Source organism: Numenius arquata, chromosome 1, assembly GCF_964106895.1.
Source record: "Numenius arquata chromosome 1, bNumArq3.hap1.1, whole genome shotgun sequence".
NCBI lineage: Eukaryota > Metazoa > Chordata > Aves > Charadriiformes > Scolopacidae > Numenius > Numenius arquata.
In genome coordinates this window covers 82,293,949-82,313,099 of record NC_133576.1, presented here as the reverse complement: position 1 = coordinate 82,313,099, position 19,151 = coordinate 82,293,949, and the positions used below count along the sequence as shown (strand labels likewise).

Here is a 19,151-nt window from a genome sequence, read left to right as displayed (position 1 = left end):
GAAGGATTTGGGGTTAAGAGAAACAGGGAACCTGTTCTGTTTGTGACTGCGTACATGATTGGTAGGTGGGCACAGTTTAGATGTGGGGGCAAAACTGCGTTCTAAATACTTGAGCATATTTATGCCTATGGTGTTGGTAGTACATGGTAGATAACTCAAAAGAGAATCTTTTTCTGTAGGTCAGTAAATTTTTAAACAAACTGTGCTTAATTGTTTGCTGTGAGCAAGTAAACTGACCTTGACATGTAAAAAATGAAGTTACTATTCTCTCCCAGTGTAGTGGTATCTTCAGCGAAAGAGTAAATGTGATTTTTTTGTTGTTGTTGTTGTTTTGTTTAAGCTGAGCAGTAAATTTCCACTGATGGTGTAACTGTCTGTACCTTTCAAAATCTCAACCTTATCTATGAGTGAAGCAATAGAGATATTTTTGGGAAACATTATCTGATGAACTAGAAGCAGAGAGGTAACATCTTGCCCATGTGGTCATCTCTCTGGATTTAGAAACAATAGAACAAACCAACTGTATTGTCTTTGATCAACTTCACAATAGCTTGAAGAAGGTCTTACGAGTGAAATGTCAGGTCTGATCTTTTTTTTTTTTTTGGTGCTTTTATCTTGTGAATCCTTTTTATTTTGCAGCCTTCATGCTGGCATAGGAGCTATTTGGTCAAAAGAATAACAGGTATATGTATGAGAAAAAGATTTGAAGTCAGGTTTAAAATGCTGTGTTTTCAAGTGATGCCTAATTAGATTGGAGAAGAGTTATTTCAGTTGCAAAAGGTGCATTGCTAAAGAAGGGAGAAACAATGTATATGAAAGGTAAAGCAGCAGAGGGGAGTAGGAAAACTTTGGTTAATTAACCTAGCTGATTGCAGGGATGATCGAGTCATTTTGGAACATAAGGCTTAACCACGTGGCAGAGATCAAGTTTAGCAGTGTGACACCTCTGTTCCATTCTTCGGCTACAGCAGGAGGTGAACAGAGAGATCTCAGACCTACATTTAACAAACATAGGGAAGACACCACTGTAATAAGGGGGAGTAACTGTCTTTCATCCATATGAGAAGTAATAATAGTTATTCTAGAAATAGAGTATGAAGCTGATATTGAAAAGGTTCTGTTCTTCATAAGCCACTCATTGACCTTTCATGATCAAAGCCCCTGCAGAAAAACCCCAAACTGAGTTATAGATTGTTGATTTTGTGTAATGTAGTATTCTCTTATTGAATCAAAATAAGAAATATTATGAAACTTTTACATTACCAGCGCCTATTTTTGGTAGGTGTGCACATCTTCTGTTTTTCCTTTCATCTGATGTAGGGTCTTGATAGCTTTCCGGGGATTAGGCTTGACTTTCTTTTTCCTGTGATGGCATTGTTTGCCAAGAAAGGAATTTTTTCCTAAATTCTGAAAATGCCTGCCCTACTGTCCGTCAGAATCTGCCTCTGTGGGCACTGCAAGGACAGAGGTGCTAGGTAGCACTTTTTCCGTGAAGAAAAGGCTTCCATTGTCTCCCAGTTTGCCTAGGTATTTCTGCACCTTTTGTGCCGTGTCAAATATGGTTTGGTGTGGCAGAAGTCTCCAGCTCTTCTGTGAGTTCAGGTTTCAGTGAAAACCCCCATAGTAAGTACTGAAAGATGAGTCCTGACCCAGCACTGGCTTCTGTCTGGGCCCTGGGCCCCAGAGGGAGCTTCACTGACTTTGATGGGACCACTTCAGTTACACGGAGGTTCCTGATTGCTCCTTTGCAGAATTAGGACCTACTGTTGAGGACACCTCAAGAAATATGTAATACTTGGTATTTTCGTTTTAAGCAGTAACTTATTAAAGGTAAGGTAGAAATAACTTCCTATTCCCTTAAAAAAGTACTTTAAAAATGATAGCTATGTGCCTAATGTAAGTCACCAAAGAAATATAATAAGCATCTTTGCTTATATAAGATGAACAGCTCATATAAGATGAACAGCTACATGTCATCTTTCACTGAAGGTCAGTGTATCAGGGTGAGGGGCAACCATTTTCACAGCTTTGGTGGAATGCCACAGAAATTTTTCTAGCTCTGAATCAACATTCTGCTTAGGTTAATCTAAATCTGAATTTGCAGTACAGAGGAGAGTTAACAAGCAGAATGTGTACCTTCTGGAGTCTTTCGATTCCTGACCAGTGGAAGTGGCATGTTGCCCACTTTGGAACTCTGGCTCGCCTTTACCTGGAAGGGCCACTTTGCCGCCTTTGGGGCTTGGGCTTGCATTTTCTGGGGAGAGGGGCCGAATCTCTGTCTTTGGGACTTGGGCTCTCCTTTAGGTGGGTCTGCCTCACCTGTTTTGGTGCTTGGGTTTGCCTTTCGTGTGGGGGGCCACCTCCCCATTTTTGGGGCTCAGGCTTGCCTATCCTGGAGGACTTTGGCATTTGGGCAATGTTCACAGTGGCTTCCAAGGTGGTAGCTGAGCTGCTCTTTGGGTGCCCTTGAGTGTGTCCAGAATTTGTGGAAAGGAATGAATTGCAATTAACAAATAGGGATAACTAGCATTCAGCTTACACGTAAAGCTGAGAGAGTAAATACAGGACATGAAGGTTTAAGTCATGATATTGTTGATGACGTTTTAGTCAAATAGTATGTATGCCCGAATTTTCTTTCTTTATTGCATAGAATATCAATGAAACGTCCATGGTGTTTTAATTCAGTCAGAAAAGAAAATCCCCTTAGACCTTCTGTCTTGTATTTTGGCATTTATATTTCCATTAGAGGGATTTTTTTGTTGGTTTTTTGCAAATAGATATGCCTTCTAAAATATCATGGATCTGTTTGTATTTATTTTCAATTAACTTGGATTATTATAAATATCTGTTCTAAAAAGTGTTGTGTTCTGTTATTTTATATTTTAAAGAATTCTGTTATTTATCCTGAATTTCCTGTACAGTAGCAGTAATTGCGAAGCATGCAGCATATCTATTCAGGAGCAATATAAAGGAAAGGGCGAACATTTCACAGTCTTGACATGTTTTCATAACTTAATTAATGATGTCCCTTTTTTGGTGGTAGTTAAAGCAGAAGATGAAATGATTTAATTACTTTTTTTTTTTTTTAACTAAAGAAAGGCATTGTTTCTGTATTGTAGCACTTTTCTAGACCCTGAAACTCGAAGAGCAATGGGAGAACAAGCAGTAGCTCTTGCCAAAGCGGTAAAATATTCCTCTGCTGGAACAGTAGAATTCCTTGTGGACTCCAGTAAGAATTTCTACTTCTTGGAAATGAATACTAGACTTCAGGTAAGAAAAACAGTTCTACAGATTCAAAAAAGTGTTATTTAAAAAAACAGAACATAACCTCCTTCCATACTTAGGGGTCTGCTCCTGCAAAGACTTAAACATAACTAACTTGACGTGTGTGAGCACTTCCCACTGAACTTAAAAGATGTACTCACTTAAATAAGCCTGCATATACAACACTGCAGCAGTGAGCCCTTGCACAGCGCTCAAGTAAGTGTTTGGAGCTTTGGCTCTTTGTTACACTTGACCTAGAGACCTTGCAAGAGGTCACTGTTAAGTGCCACTGTGAGTTCACAGTAAGTGGCTAGCCACTGTGCTCTTATGCTTTTCCCCACCGGTCCCTGAAGTTTCTTTTTTATTTTTTTTAATACTTTGATGATTGCTTGCTGAGTTTCTCTAGGAGGGTGATTAACACTATATGTGCATATCAGCAATAAAAACACTAGAAATCTGCGTATGATTGAAACTGTGACTGGAATGAAACTGTGTAAAAAGCATGCTGACAGGGTGTAGGATTTTTTGTAATAGTTCATGCAGTCAGCAGTAGATGTTACAATGCACACTGCAAATGAATGGTCAAACAGTGTTTTATGGAAAACCCCCTCTACCTCTTATTTGACTGTTACAATGCATTTCTGGTCATAATCTATGAAAACAGGCACATAACTTAAAGTCTGGATATCATTCTCAAAGATGAGAAGAAAGTTCAACTTACAAGCAAGTAAATTCCATCATCTTCATCCTCCTTTTCTGACTTTGTTAAATAATGCTGGAAAGACTGAAATGGGGAATCAAGCAATAAAGAGATTAGCTTCTTATTCTGTTTTAGCTACATTTAGCTAGGGCTGTGTCCTGCCTGCCCCTTGTACATGTGGGCAGTGACAGAGCATGAAGAGGTCCTCGTAATTCTGACATCTTTGCATGACTTCGTGTAATGGCTGGGTAAATTTATGCTTTGGGTAAAGAAGTGAGAGAGGATTTGGGGTACAAAGCAGGAATGGGGGTGTTGCAATCTTCCCCTGCACTGGGGAAGACTGGTGCTAAAATTTGCCTTTCCTTATTTTTGGAATTAGTGATGAGAGACATGCTTCATGTGCGTTTGCTAGGAGTTTGCGCAATCTGTTCTACCTTAACATTCAGTTAGAGAGGCCGGTGGTTAATGGCAGTGTATAGCTCATTAAAATATTATGAAGAATTTCTTCCTCCTTGGTCATATTCTTTATGCTTTTCCCAATCTTGTAGTTTTTGAGAGAACGCTTTCCAGTGACTCTCTACGTTCTTGTTTACATACAAGAAAATTAATTCATTGTTTTCTGCATAACCCGGCAGAATTTCACTGAATTTTAGAGTTGGAAGGGACCATAAAGATCATCTAGTCCAACTCCCCTGCTGAAGCAGGATTGCCCAGAGCATGTCAGAGCATGTTACTCAGGACTGCATCCAGGTGGGTCTTGAAAATCTCCAAAGAAGGGGACTCCACAACCTCCCTGGGCAGCCTGTTCCAGTGCTCTGTCACCCTCACCGTGAAGAAGTTTTTTCTCATATTTGAGTGGAACCTCCTATGTTCCAGCTTGTGCCCGTTGGCCCTCGTCCTCTCACTGGCAACCACGGAAAAGAGTCTGGCTCCCTCCTCCTTCAACCCACCCTTTAGATATTTATAAGCGTTGATAAGGTCTCCCCTCAGCCTTCTCTTCTCCAGGCTAAAGAGTCCCAGCTCTCTCAGCCTTTCTTCATAAGGGAGATGCTCCAATCCTTGAATCATCCTCGTTGCCCTTCGCTGGACTCTTTCCAGTAGTTCCCTATCCCTCTTGAATTGGGGAGCCCAGAACTGGATGCAGTATTCCAGTTGTGGCCTCACCAGTGCAGAGGAAGTTCAAAACCATTTCCTTTCTGTAGTGTTTTATTGTCCATCGATTCCTAAATGGAATTAGTGATGGAATATCCTTGGAGCTGATTCTTTTTATGATTTGTTTTTAAGACGTTATCTTTGCTGTGTTGTGGTGTCTTTCCCCTGCAATGCGTAGTGGTAAGTGTTCGAAGTCCCAAACCTCAGACTTGCTTAATTGTAGAGGTCTCTACATAGAGCAGTAAGAAAGCTTTCACAATTCCATCTTTAAGGACTTTAAGGACTCTTTTTAAATATAGCCTAAGCAGTTTGACAGTTCCCTATAATAGCAGACTCATTCTTTCCAACTCTTAAAAAAGTTAGTAATCTTAAATTACAGTAGTTGTGTAGATATTCTCTAATTCCTCTATCCTGATGCTGTATTGTCTCTAATTAGCATTTCAGCTTGAGGCTGGAGAGTAGTAATTTCCTCTGATTCTTCCCCAGGCTTACCCAATTGATTTGTCACTTCTCCCAGGTCTCAAGCTTTACTTTTTGTTCAGCTAACAGTTATGCAACTAACATCTTGTTCTTGCTCCCTTCTATGAAGAGCCAAACATAGAAACTTGAATGAAGCTTGTCCAGATTTAACTTCAGAACCAGGAGAGTCTCAAGATGTTCTTGTATTGCTTCAACCTTTTCCTTTTGCATCTCCTAACTGTGAACAGTGGCTAACAGGCTCACTTCCCTGTTTTTTGCTGAATGCTCCACAGCTGGAAGAACTTCCCTAAATGATGGGCATCTGATCCATAAATGATGCTTCTAAGGCCTTTGTTAGTGTGCATTAGAGACACAGCTACCTGTCAGCATCATCAGCATGTGTCTACTAAGTTACGGTATTCCCTGTGTCTGTTTTAATGTTTCAGCAATTTCTTATCAGATCACTGTAGCCTTTTTACTTTAGATACAGACTTCAGAATATACTTGTGTAAAGCTAATTAAACCATGTCCAATACTTTGCACTGCCTGCTGATTTCTCCCCTCCCTTCCTTTGGTGTATCTGTCAGATATTTTCCAGTGTTTTTTGTAAATGATTTTGCAGTAATTGAGAGTTGTATTATTTGGCTGTCTTTTTGGGGAACTCTTTGGGAATATGCCTTTTCTGCTGGGTAGTTCTGCAAAAAAAGTATAAGTAGCACCTTACAGGAAGCTTATGTTTTGTTTTATTTTTGTTTTAAGTCTTGTTGCAATACAATATGAAGTTGAAAAGTGAAAAAAGTTGGTGAATCAGCTCCATTGTCTCTTGTATGCTACACAAATCTGTTACAGATGTTTCACTCTCTCCAAGTGATTCAGCTAGAATGATTTATTCTTTGCTGTTGGCAATGTACTTTTTGTTCTATCTGCTGCTTTGCCATCTTTCAAAGGCTAGCTGATAAGTACGAAACGTGAGATTGGATAATTGCATAGCAAAACTAGTTATTCTTGCTTTCCACAAGAAAACATAGATATGGCTGCCCTAGCAGCTACAAGAGAAATTCTGTATGTTGTCATTTAGGGCACTTTTGGAGTGGTTTTCAGGCAGCTTACTGCTGTTAGGATCATTGAGGCAGACCAGATGTTGAATATCTGATTCTTTATAGCTGCTTATGCTGCGGTGTGCTTTGTGTTACTTAGTTGTCAGCAGCCTAATCAAAGGCAGTCATAGTCCACAGACAAACAAGTCCATAGTCCAAACAAGAGCTTTTAAATAAATAAAAAGTTTCTGACCCCATAGACTGATAGCCTTTCTAACTTGAAAATTTTGTCAAAATCTCCTTACTGTGGTACCATCTGAAATGCTGGCGTTCACCAGGAAAGTCTCTTCTACATTTCACTAGAAGATTATAAATGTACCTCTTTGACTTTATAGGAGAGTCTACGGTCTGTAAATAAAGAATATCTGTTAATGTACGGGTGTGCAATGTGGCTAAGCTGCTTCCGTGTGAATCAATAGATGACAGCAAGAAGTTTGAAGTACCTTGAAATGAGAAGCTTGAGGAGAACTGAGAAAAGTACGATAGGCAGTGTGAAGAGAGCACTCATCTTGAATACAGTTTGTACAGCTGTGTCTCAGGTCTGCTCCCAACCTTCTGCTTCCCCTGTGTGTTGTGTGATTTAAGTAACTGGCGAGCACTCCCTTGCTCCTCCAAAAAGTGACCAAATTTGCTTAGAGTAATCTGATTGAGAAGATCATTTGCATAGACTGAATTCAGGACAGTGGAGTTGAGAAGTGTGGTTATTTGAGTGGCAGTGTGTCTTCTCCTCATGTGACAGTTTGAATATTTCTGTGATATCTTTTTAGGGACTAAAAGTTAATTTTTATGTGTTTGTAAAAGATTTATTGAAAGCAAATGGCATATCTGTATGTTTTTATTTTACAGTTAATTATAGAGAGAGTATTTATTTTATATAAATGTGTTCCGGTTCTCTTAAAGTAACTTGATTCTAAGGCATCAGACGAATGTAAAGAAGCTTATATACACCCATAAACCATTACCCAGTGTTAAGATTTTTCTCCATTATTTTCAGTGTTTTACTGACCTCTGGAAAATTTTGTATTCCAGAGCTCTGTCTTTGTACAAAACTGGCTGTGCCTGATGTAAAAGACAGAGGAAGAAGTTTTACATGCAACATGTCTCTTTCTACCTCCCTTTTCATCTGTTTGTCCACTCATGAAAGTATAAAAAGCACAGTTTTGGGAAATGTCTAGAAATACGTAGAAAACCTGTTGGTGGTTGTCTGGAGCTCCACTTCTTATAAAGTGCTGGTTCTAACAGTCTCTTAATGGTATCTGTATTCTGTTGCACATCATTAGGCAGCACCTGCTACACGTTTGCCCAGTGAAGGAGAGAAGTGCTGGAAAATATTCCAGCTGCACTATATAAACATCAGCAGCAAAATATAAATAGCAAAGCGATGAGCTGAGTCCGGATTGCCAGCGAAAACCACAGAGAGGTGGTGACTGTGGTATCTGTAGCAGACCCGTGGGACGGCGAGAGGTGGTTTTGTTGTCTTGGTGTGCGTCCCTGCCTGGAGGATGGATTGTGATAGGTGGTGGGCAGGAGCATAGGAACCCTGAAAAAGGGGCTGTCAGGGGTAAAGGGGAGTAGGTTTCTACAAAGTCTGAATGGCGGGATTTCAAAGTGAAGTCTCAAGTGACTGTTTCTGCTGTTTTGCTGAGACTCTTCATATTTCTTAATACTGGAATCTTGTTTTACTGTGACACTTTGCTTCAGTCATTTTAAATAGGCTAACGAACAGTGTCAGATGGTAAAGACTTTCAATTGCTGCTAACCTGGGCTGAATTTGAACTACTGACCTCAAGGTGAAAGGTCTCTTATCCCATTACCAATCCCCTAAACCCACCAGAATCCATTCTGCACACAGTTTATACCAGCTGTTCATGGCCATTTTTAGAACTGAAAGAAAAGGTGATTTTGCTGCCAAACAACACTTCTTCACACAAGAGGGTCAGCCGACGACAGTTAACCAGATTTTTGCCACATTCTTGCCTCCTAATGCAACTTCCATTATGTAGCTACTGGTTGTCTGCTTTTCAGGCTTCCCAAAAGAACTACAGAAAGGCATTGCTAATTGTTGTTGACAGAAGAGAATGACATTGTTTGTGTAAGTCATTGAATCTGAAAGATGCCATTAACAGTGCTGGCAGGGCACGGAGTGATATCTTAGAGACAACGTTACCACGTAACTATCATGGAGTACTATTAAAACAGTAGAGAAAAAGGATGCTTCTCTCCATTTTTAATAAACAGAGAAACAAAAGATCAGTCTTTAAAGGGTACATTAGTTTTTTTCCTTTGAGCTTGATGTAAAGAAAACCCAAGAATAGCTGCAGTGTGACCAGAGCCACCTTGAATGAAGTACTCTGACAGGGCTTTAACAGGGCTGCTAAATATTGTGAAAGCAGGAATTGTATCTTTAGGAAAAAAAGGGTAGGTTTTGTGGGTGCAAGTTTGTTTTTTTTTTTTTTTTTATTATGTGAAGTGCAGGATGTTAATTGAGAAAGTTATGTTGAGCTTGTGAGCTAAATAACTTGTTGATACAAAGTGTGTGTGCACAGAAAAGACAGATTCCATATTCATAGTGGTTTCTATGTAAGTGGTTTCTTACCCATGTCTGTCCAGTACAATAAAGTAACAAAACCTTGCAAAGAAAAATTGATAAAACCGAATATTATTAGAAGATAACTTCCTATGTGGAAGTAGATTAAATATCTTTCAAAGATATTATATGCTGTTATTAAAAAATTAGTTGGTACTAAATGTTTGTGCATTAGTTTTTAATTCTGCAATGTCTTACTTAGGAAATAACAAGAAGTCTACCTGAGCATCTTAGTTCATTAAAATTTTTGTGGTTCTGGTTGCACTCAGTTCTTCAATCACACAGTAATAAATCAGAAAATAAGCAGCAATTCATATGATGTACTATGCCTATAGAAAAGGCCAACATAGGACGTTGCCAGTTATGTATTCCTGTGTGCTTTCCATTCATTCTGTATGTTAATCCAAACATTGTCTTCTCTCCAACAGCCTTTCTGAAAAGCTGTTTTTTTACTATGTGCTCCTGAATCCCATATACATGGCTGTTGTGAACTATTTTGCGAAAAGATGTGACCCTAGAGTGCTTCTGCTCATAGTAGACAGGAAGCTGGCATGCCTGAAGAGCAGAACATGTGTGCACCTCTGCTGTTCGCTTCTCCAAAATAGAAACCAGGCTTACTTGAAATAAAAGAGGGCTGAGGAGCATCTGTAAATTGGGTTTGGGTGAATTGATACTGGATGTGGCTGCCATGGAAAAGCCTGTGGGATTCCAGGTGAATCGTGAATCCAGGTGAAGCTGAGGTGTATGTTGAAAGTTAGTTTTGAGATTATTTATCTGAATGTAAAGGAGTATATGACACCAACTAGGGACTTACAGTAGTAGGGGTTACATGGGCTGTAGTTCTAAGTCTACTGAAGTTTAGATTTTGTTGGCCGCTGTGGTCTGCTTGAATGTTCCAACTGGTGTGTGAGTAACTTGATGCCTTATCCACATAGGGGCAGGAGAGCAATCAGTGAGAGTATCCAGAAGTCTTTGCTATTAGATCTGAGTACCTTGATGGTCTTGAGAAAAATGTGTCCTGAAATTATTCTCCTGAATATAAGGGGAACAGCCATTGCTCGCTTAACTCTTAGCTCCAAGTCTTCATAAAAATTGCATGACTATTTTTGTAGCTGTGGATGAACCCCAGGATGGTAAAGCATTAAGACTGTTGGCACTCACAGAACAGGATGAAACTCAGCAGCCTCTCCTTACTGTTCTGGTGACGGATGCGAACTGGACTGCAGTGTTGGCAGGTTCCCCTAGCTCTCTTGTGTCTTCTTCACCACCTATAAACTGGGTCTTAGTTGTTGTTTTCTTACAGGGTTTGCCACCAGTGTCACTTTCTGTATAAGCTGAAAGAGGTTAGGGAAGCAAAAACATTTGTAGTGCTCACAGGGAAGCTGATTGCTGTGAGGTGTCTGAAGAAGAGCAGATCCAGTATGAAGAGGAAGCACTTTCCCTTTACCCTGTATGGATGTTGCTGGCCATAACAGCTGTGGCTTTATGGATACAAAAGCAGGAACATCAGTGGCATTTTTCAGAGAGAGAGGTGTGTGTGGATCACAGAAAGTGGGGAGTAAGACTTTTTAAAGGAAGTATGTATCGTACTTAAGCGCGTTGAAATGATGATTTGTTATAAATTGTTTATGACCAGACTTGGTATGAGTAAAGGAACTGGTAGTAAAGGTGCTACTTTTGGCAGCTAACTAATTGAGAGTTATCGCTGATGAATTTTTCTGCTTGTCCTGTTGAGGATAAGGTACAGCTGCCTTGATGTAGCTGTGATCTGTAGATTGCTTGCTGTAGACATGTCTGGTTCTGCCCTTTGTGTTAAGGACAGAAATAATGTGTGAATTTACCCACTATAATATAACTATGCCACCATTGGCTCTTACCCTATTGACTGGGACTTCACTGGCAAGATCTTGGATCAGCTGACTACAAAATCTGCTTATGGCCCAAAGCTAGAAGGGTCGATCAATGGAGTGTGATTCAGCTCCATTTGTGAGCATATTTACATTCATTTCTTTAAAAATTTAGTCCTTGACTTTACTTACCATTTTATGGATGCTAAGGCTGAGAAGAGAAGAGGTGTAGTATAAGGAGAAAATGGAAGAAAATAAAACAGGCACACAAAACAAGAGGAGTGACACCTAAAGTAGAAGGCTGAAAAGTAAGAGGAAAACATTTAAAGCCTAGCTTTGGCTAGTGGTTTAAAAGTAGATACAACAGTTACCTCAGTCAATAGCTGTGACAGTTATTCTAGAGCTTTCATAAGTGGGGAATTATGGGGGGTTGGACTAGATGATCTCCAGAGGTACCTTCCAACCCCATATCATTTTGTGATTCTGTGAATGATGATGTCTGTGTTTTCTTTTTTTTTCGGGAGTGGAGGGAGAAGAGGGGTCTAATGGGTTGACATAGTACTGAGGGGTTGACATAGTACTTAGAGACATAGTTTAGTAATGTGGGGGTTTTTTTTTGTGTGTGTTGGTGTTTTGTTTCTTTTTTTATCAGAGTTAGGTTAATGGTTGGACTAGATGATCTTAAAGGTCCCTTCCAACCTAGACGATTCTATGATTTTAATTTCTTCACTTCTATGCCCATCCTTCCTTATTTTGTAAAAAAAATTAGAGCTTTAATTTCTGATCCTGCATGTATCTCTCTGTGGGTGGATTCTTGCACCTCCAGAACTTCATTGCAGGGTGGTTGTTGAACCAGGATATGGCATGACTCCTTTGTTAATGTCCTTTGTACTGTATACTGAAGAATGTTCTGTATAATGCTAAAAATACTGATGCACCCCCTCCCCCTTGCTGAAAAAACCCTGCAAATTCTAAAACAAGTGGAGTTTGAGCTGTGCACCTCACCAAAAGGTTAAAGTTACAAATAAGTCAGCTAGGATTTCAAGGTTAAAATTCCTTTCTACCCTATTTTGGTGAATGTGATGGTCTTAATGTATACTAAAATGCATTTTAAATGTGTGATTGGTACTGTCCATATTATGTCTAAACAGCACTAGGTGAAGCACAGTTCTAAAAGAAAGCAGAACAACTTCTCCCCACCCCAAAAAACCCCTCAAAAATTCTTCCTCGTCATATTTTCTGAATGCTGTTTTGTGTGCAGACACAAAGGGAGTATTCTGAAGAAACAGAAGAAAATATTGACCAAGTCAAAGATCTGTATTGAAGAATGGATTAAGTAAATGTTTGTGAGTCATAAGAACCAAACAACAAAAATATTTTTCTTTCCAGAAACATTCCATCCTATTTTGATCATCAACAATAAAGCGGAAAACAACATTGAAGCTGTTGAATCTGGAATGCCAATTGCAATCCAAGAAAAATGACAGTATAACTAAATAATGTAAATGTCTTAGTTAAAATACAATATTATTTTTTTTCAATCTGGAATGTTAGAATTCCAAATGTGTTCTAAACTTGAATGTAATTTTTTAAAACTTAAGTTCCAAAATTAGCCAGTAAGTTTTGTTGTCCAAATATGAATGTATGATAAGTAGATTTCTGTTAAAACTTAAGGAGTTTTAATAGAAACTTCAATTCTTAATAGAAATTGAATTGCTTCAATTTAACACTGCAGGGTAGACACTGAGATGTTTTGCAGATTTTCCAAATACTGTTGTTAAGCTTGACGTGCTGGAGAATATCATGTATTAGGTAGAATCAGGATTGAATCCCAAAGGTACATCCTTAAACTGTATAATCAGATTCCCATTTCAATGTCACTTTTATCCTTCAAAGAATAGGTGCTTGTTTCAGTGATGATTTGTCATTAAAATTATGTCAAAACGTCTTAAAATGTTGTTGAAACTCTAAACAAACTCACAGTGTACACAGGGCTAATTATGGATGCCATCTGTTTATTTTTACAACGCTTTTTTCTTAAAGACCAAAGCATCTTCTTTTTCTGATAAGCCAGAAGATTATTATAATGACTAAATGCTTTCCTTAATACTAATGTAGTTGAAGGAAGAAAGACAACTGGTTTGGTCACTGACCTTTTCCTGTGTCACAAAATGTATGTAGTGTGACACCTCATGATAGAGAAACCATTATGAAGTATGTTTTCTTAAGGTATTTTGGCCCTTGGGACACAAACATTTTGTAATAAAAATAGCAGTTCTGTCAGAATTTCTATATGGAAAACTGGCTTTTTGTGAAGAACATGCTTTTAGCCATGCCCATCTTTTACATCATCTATATGGTGCGCCATCCTGTCTTTGGGTGCCTTTTTTACTGTCGTATGTCTAGTTAAAGTTTTTTTTTTTTAAAGTTAATAAACGTGTCCATTTATATCCCCCCTCCAAGGGGAAAAAAAAAAAGCGTGTGCGTATGGGCGCACACGTGTGCATGCTCCTACGCACATGGCGGGGTTAGCGCCAGCGAGGGGTATTCCCATGGCAGCATCATCCAAAGCCGTTAGCGGCAATTTGCTGAGAGCGCAGAGTGACTCTGCTGGTCCAGCCCAGCTATTGTGCATGCTAAGCACTAAAACAGATAAGGCTGGAGGAGGGAGTGGGGAGAGGGTGCGGGGTGTGTGTGTGTAGGGGGGGGGTGGTGAGAGGGAAGAAAAAATTGAAGGATCCATCTGCTCATTTCTGCTACACTGCGCTGATGCAAGATTACGCTAATCTGGTTGCTTGTCAGGACAGGTTAGTGAAAGCAGGCGAATGGGTGAGATTTAGGGTAGGCTGGTTCTATGGAAAATTTTAAGCGGCTCCTGTACGTGCCATGTTAAGTGTAGCAGAACGGGTTGATTATCGGCTACTTTTGAGATTTTCAGTTGAAATATATTTACTGCTACAGTACAAATCTTTCCAAAACCAAATCAAATGGGAAAAGCTTCCAAACAAAGGAAAATGAACTCATCATCACCAGGTGCATTTGAATTGTAAAATAAATGGGAAAAAACCCCACCCCTGCAAAACCCCAAACCCTCCTATATGTTCTTTATAGTTTTCATTTTGTATCCTGCTCCTGGTTGTTATAATCTGCTAATTATTTTATTTTGGGGGGTTTCCCTGCAAAGAAGGTGATTGCTGGAGTCTGTCAAGTAGAAATTTTTTGGGGAAGATGACCAAGATGGGAACATATTGTCTGTCTAATTTCTTGTTTATCTGTGTTTGTTTATGGAGAGTGTTTTTTTTTGTTTTGGTTGTTGTTTTTGTTACCTACTGACTGACAGTTCTTGACCTTGCAGGTTGAACATCCCGTCACAGAATGCATTACCGGCCTGGACTTAGTCCAAGAAATGATTCGTGTTGCTAAGGGTTACCCTCTCAGGCACAAACAGGCTGATATTCCCATCAACGGCTGGGCGGTTGAATGTCGAGTTTATGCTGAGGTAAATAAGTGGTAATGGGGAGGAGGGGAGGTGGTTGAATTGTGGAGTAACAATACCCAGGTGTGGGTAGATGCCAAGGTGAAGTCAAGGAATATCATATGAAAGTCAGGATTTAGAGTATGTAACACAAATGTTTAATGAGCTTTTGGAGAACTGTAGAATTTTTATTTTTAAATTCAAAGTACAGTGTGGATTTCAACGTAGTTTTTTTTCTGAAAGTCAAAATTAAAAGTGGTAAAAGGGATAACTAAGACTCACTTCTAAGGCCATTTGCTGTGTGTTCTGTTCCCATTTAGTGATGCAGTGCTGGAGTTATTTGCTAAAGCTAACTAGTGTTTCCAGGTTTCTTAACCTGTGTACTTGAAACTCGTCGTCTGAAAAAGACAGTTGAAATTCAACGGCTTACAGAACTTTTGTTGTTGTACTAAAACATTTTAATAGGTTGCTGAAAAAGCAAGTTACATATCTTCTGAAACTACAGTTTATAGGATGAACTTTCAAAGTGCGTTCCAAGACAGTAACTCTGTAACTACAGTATGACTCTAGCTCACCTTGAAAAAACTCACTAAAATATAAAACCATTTTTTTGCTGTCATTTTTCATACATGAAAATCAAGGTTTGATAATGAAAAAATGATGCTTTGCTTTCCACATTTTGTTTTAGGAACATTTTAGGTAACTGCTTTGCAAAAATAATTCAGCACCTGGAGATGTTTTCTTCTCGCCTTTAACTATTGTGGCTTTTGTGACGCAGGGCATCTTAATTTGTTGTTTTTTTCTTTCTCTTCATGACATGTACATGATCTTCAATTTGCTCTACTGATTGCAAGTTTTATGAACTATTTTAATAAGGACTAAATATTTGCCCTGTGTTTGGTATGAAAGCTATTTGGAGTATGAGTAGGTGTTATCCTGGAGTAACTGATGCTCGGGGTTTTTCAGTCAACTTCCTCCACATTGCTAAATAATGGATCCAACCACTTGCCATGAGCTTGGTTATTCTATGGGCCATGTTTATTTGCTGTCCTATTAAGTTATATTGGTATTGCATTATGGAGGAGATTTCCGAAGGCATAAAGGTCGGTTTGATTTCTTAAGATAACTGAATTTCTGATTTTTTTTTTTTTTCCTTATAATCTCTTCTAAACCCCACCATTCTGGGTACTTTCCCAACCTTCTTCCAAGGCACAGTGTGACAAATTAAAATGTCATCTTTGTATATTTTGGTGATGTGCTTACAGCTGTGTGCAGAGCACTTCTTTTCTGCTTTTTTACTGCAATGGAAGGGTTCTTTATTTGGAGTCACAGGGGCTGGTGGATGAAGAAATGCATATAATACTTCAACACAAGTAATTCTGGGGAAGAAAACAAAGTTATTCCAGCAGTGATTTCTGTTAGACTTCAAGCTATTTAATATTATTTTCTCCACATCTGTAAAAGCTTAATGCTTTCTCGTGTTGAATTTTATTTCAGGACCCCTACAAATCTTTTGGCCTGCCATCCATTGGTAAACTCTCTCAATATCAGGAACCATTGCATGTGCCAAGTGTAAGTAACTTAGTTCTGGTTTTCTTAGATGCTGAGTGTCTGTTTTATGGACAGAGACTATAAGTACTCAGCAGCTTTGTAAATCAGGCCTTTCTTCCATCTTTTTGGTGGGCAGGGGGGGACACAGAACATGGCAATACTACCTGAAAAAATGTTTAAAAATGTATGGTTCCAAACTGGATTTTAAATGTTCAAATTGTGTATAACAAAAACCCATTATACGTTGAAATATTTTATATTCTATAATTTTAAGTTTTTCAAACACCACTTCAGTAAAAATACAGTGATGATTAGAAAGGACAGTGAAATGTTGAGTCTGCCCTTTAACCAGAGAGAACTGAGGGCGCTGGTGAGAAGCTGCTGGTGCTTTCTGTTTAGCTTTGTAGACTTTGAAGAGGAAATTTGTTACAGTGATTATTACACGTTTCAGGATACAGTCGAACTATATGGAACAGCTGTTTAACAAACAGTGTTTTCTGCTATGTGTAAAGAACAAGGACACCGGCTTTCTGTAAAATCAAGGTAGTCTTAAGTCAGGAGTGCACATATACCTGACACTGTGTCAGTTGGTGGAATGACAAGGCTGTACCATCTGTGAATACGATTATTCAGTCTGATTGCTTGCACGGAAAATAGTGAGAGATTAGAGGAGGAATCTTAAATGTGGAGATGTTATTGGATATATGATTTATTTCACTTCTTAAATTGTTTTTGCCCGTGTACTTTCCGAAGGGACCTGACCCTTTCTGGTCTTTAAGGCTTCATGCTGTGTTCAAAGCCTGAAAGCAGAAAAAAAATGTAAAGATCTAAAAGGCATTATGTGATCTTAAAGAGGAGATGAGGGAAAAAGGTATCATTGGATGTATCTAAACTTTTTTTTTAAAATGAAACAAAGAGTGTATTTAATATGAATTTATAATGAATACTCCAGTGGTTGTTAGAAGTTTTCACCATGTTGTAATAGCTAACAGGATGTCAAACATTTTGCCCTTGCAAGTTTTTGCAATTTGCAATTTTCCAAACGTGAGACCTGTTGAAAGTACAAGTGATAATGGACAAACTATACCCCCTACAGTCTTTGTCCCACCAAATCTTTCTTCAATTAATGCTGCAGCAGGAGTTTTATGTAATAACATTTGCGCTTGTGAGCCATCCATACAAAGAAAAAACAATTAAAATGCCTTAAATGTTCTGCTTACTGCTGTTATTTGCTTGTGTGAATGTTGCATGTCAGCTAAATGGACCACGGAATAGATAAAGTGATTGGGTGCAGGAGAGTGCACACTAAGCTTTGTCTATCATTATTGCTGGGAGCAATCAAATTGATGCCAGCAGGACAGTAGACGCGTTGACAGCTGTAATTATGTATCTCCATGGTGATCACTTTTGGCCTGTCATGGAGGCCCATGAGTCCCCTCCCTTGCAAGCATTTAATCAGATTGGGCTGTCACTTGTCAGGTAGACGGCATGGGCTGGGAGTTGTGCTTAGGGGGAGAGGTGAATTGAAAATGAAGGGTGGGAGATGCCTGATCACTTCACGTGGTCCATCGTGGTAGCAAAGAAAGAAATTTTAATTACGCTAGAGGCTTCAGAGCAATGGCTTGAGGAGCTCATATGGAGTGTCTAGGCTGTTCTCTTTCTGTTTGCTTCTATTGTCATATTAAAAATAGAACAGCTATTTTTATGTAGACACTCATGCTTTGGTGTCTTAATACATATTTTCTGCCACTGTGAAACTAATTTCTCTCCTGAGAATGTCATGCCGCTAAGAACAAAATTAATATGACTAAAAAAGTTCAGCGTTACAGGCCCACTGTGCCACAGTATGTGTTTTTCTGCATTTTGGATTTTGGAATTGTCAACAAGTTGGCTTAAAAAATATTAGCGGAGACTTGTAGTGTGTCACAGCAATTTTGGCTTATGAGTAGTGTATTGCCAAATGCATTTTCAATTCATTTCTTCTGCGTCTCAAGTCGGTTCTGATTGTCTGCTTGTGCCTGCATGTCAGCTGCTGAAGCTGGTGGAACTGGCTTGCATGGCTCTGTGAAGGTTCTTTTCTGAGCCATAGATAAGAATAAACTGGCTATTTTTATGTCACGTCGTCTAATTTTTTTTAGAACATGGTAGTCACAAATAAAATTTTTTTTTCATCTTTGTTAATGAAGCTTAAGATAGGCAACATAAAAACCCATTTTAGGATGGTGAGCATTCATGTTCAACGCTCTTAGACAACATAGCAAATGTGCTGCCACATCTGAAGAGCTCCAGTGTTGCTCTTTGCCAGTATGATGGGCAGTCTGGTCTTTTAATGACTCTTTCCAGAAAGAGAAAACTCTTAGACTCTGAAATGGCAAAGAATTGAGAAATACTAGACCATGTATGTGTTGGTAAGTGGAATTTGATGCACTAATAGTTCATTGCAGGACTGGGACATAGACTGTGGTTTTGTTTTTTTTTCCTCTTAGGGTTTTTTTGTCTATCAGTTTACTGTTGACCTAGTGCAATAACACATAATGGGAGTACAACAGCAATAAAAGTTTTGGGGGCTGTAATACCAACAAGCTGTGGGGTATGGTAAGATCTTGAATCATAGCCTTTCTTTGGTATTTTAAATACTGAATAAAAGAAAGGAATACGTTGAGCAGAAGTGAATGCTGGAGGTCTAATAAGTATTGCTATTATTTATCAAGTTAAGCACATTATAGTGAGTATCTGGTGAATTAGGTTGTCTTTTTCATCCAATATTCATTAAGTTCTTTCACACCATATAGTTTATAAAATTGCCTACTGTTACCAGAGTCTGAAAACATAAGCACCACAGAGAGAATTGAAGATTGTAAATATATTTCTTTTCTGCTGTCATTTTTTGTCATCTTGAGTTTGTTTTATGAAAATTAAACTTCTACAGAGGACTCTAGATTTTTTTTTTTTTTTTTAAAGGAAATTACATAGGAAAAAGTGTAAATTGTATAGTGGTATGTATGTATGCTCTGTATCA

General features: G+C 38.7%; 1 protein-coding gene across 1 annotated transcript in view; it reads left to right on the top strand.

Moving 5' to 3' along the window:
* PCCA (propionyl-CoA carboxylase subunit alpha) overlaps positions 1-19,151 on the top strand; it is a 292,639-nt gene that overhangs the window by 113,284 nt on the left and 160,204 nt on the right. Inside the window, exons 12-14 of the mRNA XM_074156847.1 lie at positions 3,120-3,270; positions 14,462-14,605; positions 16,079-16,153. Coding sequence (XP_074012948.1) covers positions 3,120-3,270; positions 14,462-14,605; positions 16,079-16,153 — 370 coding nt within the window. The remainder of the gene's footprint in view (positions 1-3,119; positions 3,271-14,461; positions 14,606-16,078; positions 16,154-19,151) is intronic.